Source organism: Myxine glutinosa, chromosome 1, assembly GCF_964187855.1.
Source record: "Myxine glutinosa chromosome 1, kmMyxGlut1.1, whole genome shotgun sequence".
Lineage (NCBI taxonomy): Eukaryota > Metazoa > Chordata > Myxini > Myxiniformes > Myxinidae > Myxine > Myxine glutinosa.
In genome coordinates this window covers 155091965-155103017 of record NC_136261.1, presented here as the reverse complement: position 1 = coordinate 155103017, position 11053 = coordinate 155091965, and the positions used below count along the sequence as shown (strand labels likewise).

At 48.7% G+C, this 11053-nt stretch overlaps 1 protein-coding gene across 3 annotated transcripts in view; it reads left to right on the top strand.

The window, feature by feature from the left end:
- The window catches only part of LOC137430076 (partitioning defective 3 homolog), a 226494-nt gene that overhangs the window by 60322 nt on the left and 155119 nt on the right, over positions 1 to 11053 (top strand). For all 3 annotated transcript variants that reach the window (XM_068120603.2, XM_078778789.1, XM_068120640.2), the window contains exon 9: positions 10393 to 10693. In XM_068120603.2, the coding sequence (XP_067976704.2) occupies positions 10393 to 10693 (301 nt within the window). The remainder of the gene's footprint in view (positions 1 to 10392; positions 10694 to 11053) is intronic.

The following is an 11053-nucleotide window of genomic DNA, read 5'->3' as shown; positions in this document are numbered from 1 at the left end:
CAGACCTGAACCCAATAGAAAATCTTTGGAGGGAGCTGAAAGTCTGTGTTGCGCAGCGACAGCCCCGAAACCTGAAGGATCTGGTGAAGATCTGTATGGAGGAGTGGGCCAAAATCCCTGCTGCAGTGTGTGCAAACCTGGTTAAGAACTACAGGAAACGTCTGATCTCTGTAATTGCAAACAAAGGTTTCTGTACCAAATATTAAGTTCTGTTTTTCTGATGTATCAAATACTTATTTCATGCAATAAAATGCAAATTAATTACTTAAAAATCATACAATGTGATTTTCAGGATTTTTGTTTTAGATTCCGTCTTCCACAGTTGAAGTGTACCTATGATAAAAATTACAGACCTTGACGTGCTTTGTAAGTGGGAAAACCTGCAAAATCGGCAGTGTATCAAATACTTGTGCTCCCCACTGTATATATATATATATATATATATATATATATATATATTGTTGTGGATATGAGGACTGTATTTTTTTGATTGTGTGCTTTATTATTATTATTATTGTTTATTCTGCGCCCCCTGCCTCCGGAGCTGTGTAAAGGTGAAAGGGCATCCCATAATTAGTCCACAAGCATACACGTCAGCCAATAATAGAATACCCCTGTTCGATAGTTATATCTTATTCTGTGTTTTAGGGTAAGGCTGTGTCTCCCATTAATTGAAGTACTCCATTGCACCAGTGAAAGAGAATAGATCCCCTTTCATTCCCATCCCCAAAATCTCCATTTCCTTTCACATCCCCTTTCGTCATTGCCAAGCCTCGATTGCCAATTACATCCCCTCCAAAACCACCATTGAACATGTGCTCGGGTCGGGGAAGAGGGGCGTGCCCGCCCATCGTCATCAAGGGCGGAGCCAGAGGGTCGCGTGACCAACCAGGGCCGAGGTGAGCACACCGATGGGCGTGTCCTGAAGGCCGGCGGCTTGATCGCCGGAGGCGCTATAAAGGCGCGCGCGCAAGAAGCGTGGGGTGGTCGGTGGTGAGGAGTGAGTGGACCAAGAGAGAGAAAGAGTGGTTGGACCAAGAAAGAGAAAGAGTGGTTGGACCAAGAGAGAAAGAGTGGTTGGACAGGGAGACGTGCAAGAGTGTTGTTGAGTTGAGGGTTTGGACCAGACGAGTCAGACGAGTCCTGGCAAAGCAAGCGGCGGCCACAGCAGCAACAACACCCAACAGCCGCTTGGGGCCTGGACGGCGGTTTTGAGCAGGGCCGCGAAGGAACGGCGGCTGCTAAACGCGCCGATCGTGCTGCAGGACCCCCTTGGACCTTCCTCTCCCTCCAGCCATCCACCTCCTGCCTTTCCACCCTTCTTGTGTACGTGAGTTTGTTCTGTGTGTCTTGTCCCTGGGTATTTAATTAAGTCTGTATAAGCTAGTATTTGCACTGTGTCACCTGCGTCTTATGTGTTGTAAATAAACGTGACTGCTTTCTTTTTGCTTGTGTGTATAATAAATCCAATTACTCTTCTGTACGTCTTCTCGTCTTATTCCTTTTCCTCTTTGCATTCGTCGTTTTAGTCTTTTCCAGATTGGGCAGCTGCGGTGCGATACGGCCAAAGTTCTGGGTGAATCGGGTGAGTCGGGGAACAACTGTTCGGTCGCGGAGCCTTCGCTCGGCAAACAACATCCTAAACCGCGATCAGTAACAATATATATATATATGCATACATATATGCATACATATATATGTATATATTGTTGCGGTTTTGAGAGTGTACATATTGATCATTAAAGGTTAAAGATTTGCCCCCATAGTTAGTCCACATGCAACACGTAGGCCACCTTAGAACATTAGTTATGTCATAGTATGGGTGAGGATAAGGCCATTTCCACTAGTGATACCTGCGTTGTGTAAAATAAAAAAGCTTAGGTCCCGTTCATTTTGCGGCCACCCTCCAAATCGACCTCGTTGAGCAGCATCCATCCCGTGCCACATTCGGCTAATCCACCTCGTTTGTTACGCGTTGGGCCGGCAGCGTTAGCTGCCAGCTGCTCGCTCAAACTAGTCGGGTGGCCACGAGGTGGGCCTGAAAAGGGGGAGGAGCGCGAGGACGGGGTGTCGCCGCGTCAAGCAGCACGTCAAAGGCGGTGACGGTGAAGCCAACGACCAACCAGGGCTCGGTGGGCATGGCTTAAGAGGGCGTGGTAAGGGCGCATCCAGCAAGTGCTGGAAGGTTCGCTGCAAAGGCTATATAAGCGCATGCACAAAGCCCTTGAAAGGACTGACGCAACTGCACTCGTTGTAGAGGACTCTCCTGATAAAGGACTCGTGAGGAAAGCGCATTGTAAAGAAGACTCGTGAGGAAAGCGCATTGTAAAGAGGACTCGTGAGGAAAGCGCATCGTGCAGAAGGACTTGTAGAGGGAGCTTGCGCATGATAAAGGACTCGTGGGAGAGGGCTTTGTGAAAGAACTGTGTTACGTGGTCCCCTCGGTGAATACCTGGTCTCGGTGACCCCCGGACCGTGAGAGGAACTCCGCCAGCAAGCTGTACTATATATGCGCTTTCGCCACGCAATCCATATGAATTTCACCCAGGAGACAACTGATGTTCAAGGATATATTTCCAATGGTAATGATACCATACAATTTCAATGACACAACCACGGAGATTTTCCCCGAGCAATCAACAATACACAATCATCACCAATTCCCAATTCACAATCAATTCCCTAGGATTAAGATGGCCATCTTATACATGTGTGTCCCGGTGAGTACTCACGACACCCTTTTGGTCTCGGTCCCGCACAATGTCTCTGGGCCCCTCCTGACCAAGATGATGGTCGCCGTCGCCGCACTCGGGCGGTTGAACGAACCCCGGGTGGACGTGTTTCCACCGGGCAGGTATCGTACCAGGCACCGTGGCTGCAGCCCCCTCGTGGCCACGCGAAGCGGATACGGTAGAGCAAGCCAAACCCCACGCCGCTTGCAAGGCGCGTTAGGCCCCCAACGTGCGACCCGCACGCGTCTGTTTAGACGGTGCCGCGAACGATACCAGACGCGGGGTCGATGCACGGCCCCACGTCAACTTGACGTCTCCACCGGGCCGGTACACGTCCCGGTGATTCCTCTCGCCAGACAGGCTTCGGAACGCCGCTTTTCCACGCAGCGCAAGGTCGATCCCACCTTTTGGTCGGAGCGGGGCGAGGAAGAATAATACTCGTCCTTTTTTCCTCGTGTCTTTTCCTCTTCCGTTTCCGGTCACTTCCGTTTCCGGCCACTCCCTCAGAAGGGCTCCTGACCCTCCAACCACAACAACTACACAACAACTTAATATACTACACACGGATAAGCAAAGACCTGAATGGTAATTCACATACATTCACATAAATATGTAACACTCCCCCCCTTCAAGAAAGAAAGTTTGAACCCAGCGAAAACTTTCTTTGCCGGCCAATTTGGAGAAACAAACCAGATAACTCAACCCCCCCCCACATTATCCGTTCCCCCCGGGCACAGTTATCACTTAAAAATAAAGCAACCAAAATTTCACCACAACCCCTCCAGATTACTCCCTCTGGACTAAGTACCAACAACGACATTGTCCCTGCCAAATCAAACTCCATCTCATGACCCTCTGACTTTGACCGTCAGTTTCTTGGGAATGAAGGTTAAGGGGTTGATCAAAGATCCAAAGTTAAGCAACTCGATAGCACTTTTTCCGGGAGGCCAAGCCGAGTATTCACTACATGGATGCCTTTATGAACGCGGAGTTCACGGTTAGTCCGTGCAGGAAAGTTCTCTACATGGGCGCCTTGAGGAACGTGGAGTTCACGGTTAGTCCGTGCATGAAAGTTCACTACATGGACGCCTTTAGGAACGGCGTTCACGGTTAATTCGTGTAGGAATCTTGGCTCGGCGGCTCCGCCGCCTTCAGTGCTTCAACTTCTCAGAACTTCCCTAATAATTAGGGTGGGACCACTGGTCCCTGTAGTCCCATGAATAGCGGTCTCCTTCTCGGCCCCTACCAAAACTACCGCCCAGTTGTCCTCTCCTGTAGACCTCTCGACGCCTACGAAATGCCTTCCCTACTGTTATGGTCCGACCCTCCAAATCCTTGCCATTCCAATTCTTCTCTGCCTCTCTGGCGTCTTTTGTGCTGGCAAACGTGACAAAGCCGAACCCTCTTGACTGTTGCGTTTCCCAGTCTCTTACCAACCGCACTTCCACCAGCGGCCCATATCTGTTGAAGACAGAGGTCAGAACTTCTTCCTCTGTTTTGAAGTTCAGTCCCCCTACAAATAACTTGGCACTTTGGTCGCCATCCCGAGCTGGTGTGATGTTATTTTCCCTGCTGGGCTCTTTACCAACCCTCAGGTTACCATAAACTTGACCCCCGGCCAAATCATTCCCGATAACCACAGATACACCCTCTACAGGAAGCGTGGCTTGTAAACCGACGGTGACCGGTCCTGACACCAAATCGGACTCCAACTGGATGACCTGAAGGGGAGCACTAACACCGCCCCCGATCCCCTGTAAACGAACACTATCCCCCGTTGCCGTCTCCTCGGACCATGGCAAAATGCCTTCAAGCATTAAAGATTGATGGGCCCCTGTGTCCCTCAATATCCTAACCGGTCTCCGGTTAGTCGAGGCTCCATCCAGTGACACAAACCCCTCTGAAATAAATGGTTGGTAACCCTTTTGATGGCGATTTCTTACGCTAGCCATCGCATTCGGAGTTGTAATAGTCGGACTCCGCTCTGGGTTGTCCCTTTTCATGAGGTAACAACTGGACATCAAGTGTCCAGGTTTCTTGCAAAACGCGCAAGTAGGCCCGGAGGAAAAACTCGGGGTCTGCCTCGGGCCCCCCGAACTATAAGTTTGTCTTGGGCCCGCATCCCTCTGATTTCGAACCGGTGGGGTATCATAGTTGTCCCCATAATCATCTCGAGGCCGCCGCCATGTATGGTCGTTCTCCGCACCTGCTGTTCCCCACCTCCCCTGCGGAGATCTAGGCGAGGAGTTAGGTTCGTGGACCCCTATTCGGTGGGTTAAGGCATAATCATCTGCCATGGTGGCTGCGTCCCACAACTTTGGTACCTTCTTTTCCTGCAGGTACACTTTGATGTCCTCGTGGACACACTGCTGGAATTCCTCCACCAGGATCAAGTCCCGCAATGTCTCGAAGTCTTTCCCGACTCCTTTTGACTCACACCACCGATCAAACATGTTTTCTTTCACTCTGGCAAACTCCACATGGGTCTCACTCTCCCTCTTCCTGGCATTCCTGAATTTTTGCCTGTAAGCTTCCGGAACCAACTCATAGGCCTTGAGGATGTGCTTCTTCAGTACCTCATAATCTGCACATTGGTCCATTGGTCGCGCCGAATAAATTTCCTGAGCTTTCCCCACCAGCACACTTTGCACGAGTATGGTCCAGGCCTCCTCCGGCCAGTTTAATTGTCGAGCCACTTTCTCAAAGTGTGGGAAAAATTTCGCGACTTCTTTTTCACTGAACGGTGGAACCAGCCTCACATGTCTGCCCACATCCCAGGTTTTCTGGTTAGGTGTCGACCCCGTCAGCAAGGGTGGTGCCTCTCCCCGTTCTCTCATTAACTCCAGCTCCTTGAATTTGATTTCTTGCTGAAGCTCCATGTCACGTTCCTTTAATTCCCTTTCCGCTTTTCTCTCCTCTGCTTCGAGGTCCCTTGCAGCTCTCCTCTCCTCTGCTTTTCTCCCTTCTAACCTTTCCTGGAGTTCTCGTTCCACTCTCCTTTCCTCTGCTTGTTTCTCTTCTCTCCTCGCTTCTGCTTTCCTTTCTTCTTCTGCTCTTTCCTTTTCTGCTTTCCTTTCTTCTTCTGCTCTTTCCTTTTCTGCTTTCCTTTCTTCTTCTGCTCTTTCCTTTTCTGCTTTCCTTTCTTCTTCTTTTAACCTTTCCTGGAGTTCTCGTTCCACTCTCCTTTCTTCTGCTTGCTTCTCTTCTCTCCTCTCTTCTGCTTTCCTTTCTTCTTCTGCTCTTTCCTTTTCTGCTTTCCTTTCTTCTTCTGCTCTTTCCTTTTCTGCTTTCCTTTCTTCTTCTTTAATCCGTTCCTGGCTCCGTAATTGCAACTCCAGTTTCCGGAGCTCAACGTCTTCTGGTTCTTCGGGTAGCCACTCCCAGGCTAACTCGTCCCATGTTCCTAATCCCACCATAGATTGTATCACCGTGGCCTGCAACTCTGCCTTCCTCAAATTAGTTCGGACCTCCAAGTTAAAATGTTTGGCCAATTTCAAGAGGTCCGACTTTAGCAACGCTCGGAACTGTGCCTCACTCGGGGTTACCCCAAAGTTCTGTGCCACAAACGCCATGGTGCCTATCGTTAACACCTGTTAACCTTCACCCAAGACTTTACCCCAATTTCTCAAAAATTTTTTTACCAATTAATAATTAATTAATAAATTTTAATTAATAAAAAATATTATTATTTTATTATTTTATACAATTTTAAATCCCGGACGTAGACCCAATTGCGAAACCGCAAATCGTAATTTGGACGAGCCCCCAATTCTGTTACGTGGTCCCCTCGGTGAATACCTGGTCTCGGTGACCCCCGGACCGTGAGAGGAACTCCGCCAGCAAGCTGTACTATATATGCGCTTTCGCCACGCAATCCATATGAATTTCACCCAGGAGACAACTGATGTTCAAGGATATATTTCCAATGGTAATGAATGATACCATACAATTTCAATGACACAACCACGGAGATTTTCCCCGAGCAATCAACAATACACAATCATCACCAATTCCCAATTCACAATCAATTCCCTAGGATTAAGATGGCCATCTTATACATGTGTGTCCCGGTGAGTACTCACGACACCCTTTTGGTCTCGGTCCCGCACAATGTCTCTGGGCCCCTCCTGACCAAGATGATGGTCGCCGTCGCCGCACTCGGGCGGTTGAACGAACCCCGGGTGGACGTGTTTCCACCGGGCAGGTATCGTACCAGGCACCGTGGCTGCAGCCCCTCGTGGCCACGCGAAGCGGATACGGTAGAGCAAGCCAAACCCCACGCCGCTTGCAAGGCGCGTTAGGCCCCCAACGTGCGACCCGCACGCGTCTGTTTAGACGGTGCCGCGAACGATACCAGACGCGGGGTCGATGCACGGCCCCACGTCAACTTGACGTCTCCACCGGGCCGGTACACGTCCCGGTGATTCCTCTCGCCAGACAGGCTTCGGAACGCCGCTTTTCCACGCAGCGCAAGGTCGATCCCACCTTTTGGTCGGAGCGGGGCGAGGAAGAATAATACTCGTCCTTTTTTCCTCGTGTCTTTTCCTCTTCCGTTTCCGGTCACTGCCGTTTCCGGCCACTCCCTCAGAAGGGCTCCTGACCCTCCAACCACAACAACTACACAACAACTTAATATACTACACACGGATAAGCAAAGACCTGAATGGTAATTCACATACATTCACATAAATATGTAACAACTGCAAGGGATCGTGCTCTGTGAGAGGACTCCTGCGGGAGAGGCGCTTTGCAGCGAACTGTATTGGGAGCGCATATAAATCCCGGTTCATTTATTACGTACGCGGCTGAGCCGCGAAGTAACCGCCAGCCAGCCTACCTTTCGCCCCGCATTAACCTCGTAATTGTCCGCTCCGCGTCAACGACCCACGGGGAGCTTCTGCCGCCCTGACCATCTCTTCGCGGTACGAGTCGGGGACCGGAGCGAACTGCCTGGACGCCATCATCCCTGGACCATCGCCCCGACCATCTACATCCCCGTGTGAGTGTGTCAGAGTGAAACGGGCCCGTGTCCTGGGATAATTTAAGACTGTATAAGCTTCACTGTGTGTTCTTCTTCTCCTTCCTGTACAAATTGTAAATAAACCAATCTGTTCTTCCTGTCTTTCCTGATTTGACCGTATCAGTGTTTTCCTCCATTGGTTAAGCGTGGCACGATTCGGAACCGCTCAGACCGGGTTTAGTTCTTGTTAACGGCTCGGATTACGGCTTGCTATCGCTCGGCGTTTCCACTTATAACCGTGATTTGGGTGGGGTTATTTCCTTGCTTCCTGGGAGTCGTTGGTAATTAGGTAATAGGAATTCGGCCTACCACCCTATTCAACGCTGTCCGGAAGGAACGTCATAGCCCCGGATCGCGTTGGCTAGTAAAAGACAAGGGGACTACCCCCCCCCCCCCCCCTCCTTGGTAAGGGGAAAGGCCGACGTTGAGATCCGCAACTATATATATATATATATATATATATATATATATATATATATATATATATCAAAAATTAGAGTATAAATAAACTTTCATCAATCTTGTCGTGCTATCTTTTGTAACCAAGGCAATTTTGTTTTGGCCAATTAAGGCAAAAGCTCTGACTATTTCAGTCACAGAGTGATCATTCCACATCTAGGTCTTCCATCAGAGGATTTAATGGTCTGTTGCAGGCAAACATGTGTTTCTCCTCTTCTGAGTATTTGAGACAGAGGCACAATTTTTTGTGTAATCGTGATTATCGCTGTTTTTTTGTATACCAAGTCAAGGCTCGTGTAAGAGCTAACACACAGAACATATTGTTGCGGACACGGGGGACGGCACTCCCGTTAGCAAGGGGGGGTTAATCCCCTTGTCCTGTTAAGCTGGCCGTCCGACCGTTCCTGGGGGTATCGCGCTCCTTCCGGTCGGAAGCAGGGCGATACTCCGCCCGAGCCACGGACAAGATGGTAATTGCCGAGCGGTTTAGCAATCCGAGGCTTGAGCCGTTAGCGGCAGACTAAACCCGATTATAAAGCGGTTGACCAAATCGTGCCACGTATATTCAAATAAAAGAAGGGACGAAAACGATCGAATGAGAAAGAAACCAAAGGTAAGAAGGAACATGGGTTTATTACTATCTATAAGAGGAAAACGAAAGGGTGAGAATATACAGAAGGAGAAGAAGCAGACACAGAGCAAGCCTTAAAACAGTCTTAATTATTGAACCCCAGACAACAAAAAGGACAGACAACAGACCTACATGACAAAGGGAATTGCAGGCAGGAATGGCTGGAAGCAGGTTCGGAGGAAAAGCTCAGCGAGGAGGTCCGCTTCAAATCCACGCTCCGGGCTGGAAAACGAGCAGCCGGCGGCGGCCCCACGTATATGGTTTCAGCGGCGAAAACCCGGCAGGCAGCGCGAGTTTATGTTGCCGCTGTCTTGGCGACCCGAGCGCACCGACTCTTGCACCCCAACGATGCTCGTGCTCAACAAGCTGCTCAGTGCTCCTCTCTCCCTCCTCTCTCAGTTCTTCCTCCTCGGTCCTCTCTCATGAACCTCCTCACGCGTCTCTCTCTAAGCAGTCCCTCGCAGTTGCTTTTATTGCTGTCGGGCGTATCAAGCCGCCAGCTCTGAGAACACGCCTACCGGTTGGCTCACCACGGTGCTGGTTGGCCGGTAAGGGCTTGCTGACTCCACCTCTGATGACGACGACGTGCCACGCCCGTTCTGTTGGCTCCTCCCCCTTCTTCTCCGAGATGGAGCACATGGCAATGGCGTCTTGTGGGGATAGCAAACCACTCGCACCGCTTTGGAAGGGAACGAAAGGGACCTATCTTATTTGATTAATGCAACGCAGATTCAACTATTGGAAACACAGCCTTACCTGAAACACATAATAATGAAATAACTACGAAGAGGGCCTATGGTTCACTACGTGTTGTTCATGGACTAACTAGGGGACGACCTTTGACCTTAACAATGAAATGGAGGTATTTACACAGAGAATTATTTACAAAGGGTATATTTACAACAATTTTACTAAGTGCGGGGTTCTCAAAACCCCAACAATATAATAAGGTGAGTGGGAGACAGGAAGGGACGAGAGAGGGAAGCACACCAACAGTAGAGAACAGGGACATCGGTAGATCTGTGGAAGGGAGAGGGCTGGGGCGGGGTACATGGGATAAACCAGATGCACACGATCAGGACTTTCAGGAAAGAAAACAGGGAATTTGAAGGAGGTGGATTTGGGCTAGATTAACGGAGGGAGAAAAGATCAAGGTTTTGGATGGGGAAAGATAAGAGATGGTGGTGAACAGCTGTTTTAAAGAGCTGGAGGGAAGAGTGGGATTGAAGAGAGTGTTGGACTTTGTTCCAGAGGCGGGAAAAAAGAGGAATGAAAGATCAAAGGTGCTATGCTTTTAGCTATGTTGCGATTGTAATGTTGGACGTTTTGACATAGAATTATCATGGGTGTGACTTTGCATTTTTTGCAGTGTACCTTTATCTTTTGGCAAACTGTCATCCCCACACTGCTGTTAGTGTTACTGAAATTTGATTATTTTCATGCTGGCAGTTTCAACTTGTTTTTTTAATCAGTTCAGATCTGATTGTTTTCTTCCAATTTATAATTCTGCCGTTGTGGCTTTTTTTCTCATTTTGTTTCAATTTCTGCAGAGCTCAGCAGACATTCCGCCAAGGCTTGGCTGGAAAGGTCCTGCATTTAACAGTTGTACCTGCTGAGAAGCGAGAGATTTATGAGAAAACGCTCCAAATGAAAGTGGATGACAGGACTGAAGTGAATCGTTGGATTGACAGTCATCAAGTACAGCCATCTTCTTCCCGGATACCACCTCCAGTTGCACCTAAGCCCTCCTTGAGGCTCCTTGACGAAGCTCTTGGAAGACCAGCAATATCCTTTTCTGGTTCTTCACATCAGATATCCTCTCTTTCTTCAGCATCTTCTGTGCCAGCACAGGTACTGATATCTCTGCTACAATGCTGCACACATTCACAATTGTATATTCCCAGCGTTGCATTCATCTCCAGTGGCAGGTATTGAGTTTAATATGTAATCTTCTGTAGGTTTCAATCTATATGATGTGTAATGCAGTTACAAAGTAGCACTTTTATGTGGATACCATGTATTTTTACTAAACATCTTAAAACATCCTCTTATTTATAACAAATTGGAATTAAGTTAACATATTTGCTGAAATATAATCTCGTCATTTTTTCATGCATTTGTGAATAGCTTGATGATTTTCATTTTTAGTTGTCTTTGTTCATAACATTTCAAGGATACATGGGTCATTTGAGCTGAACATACCTTTGCATG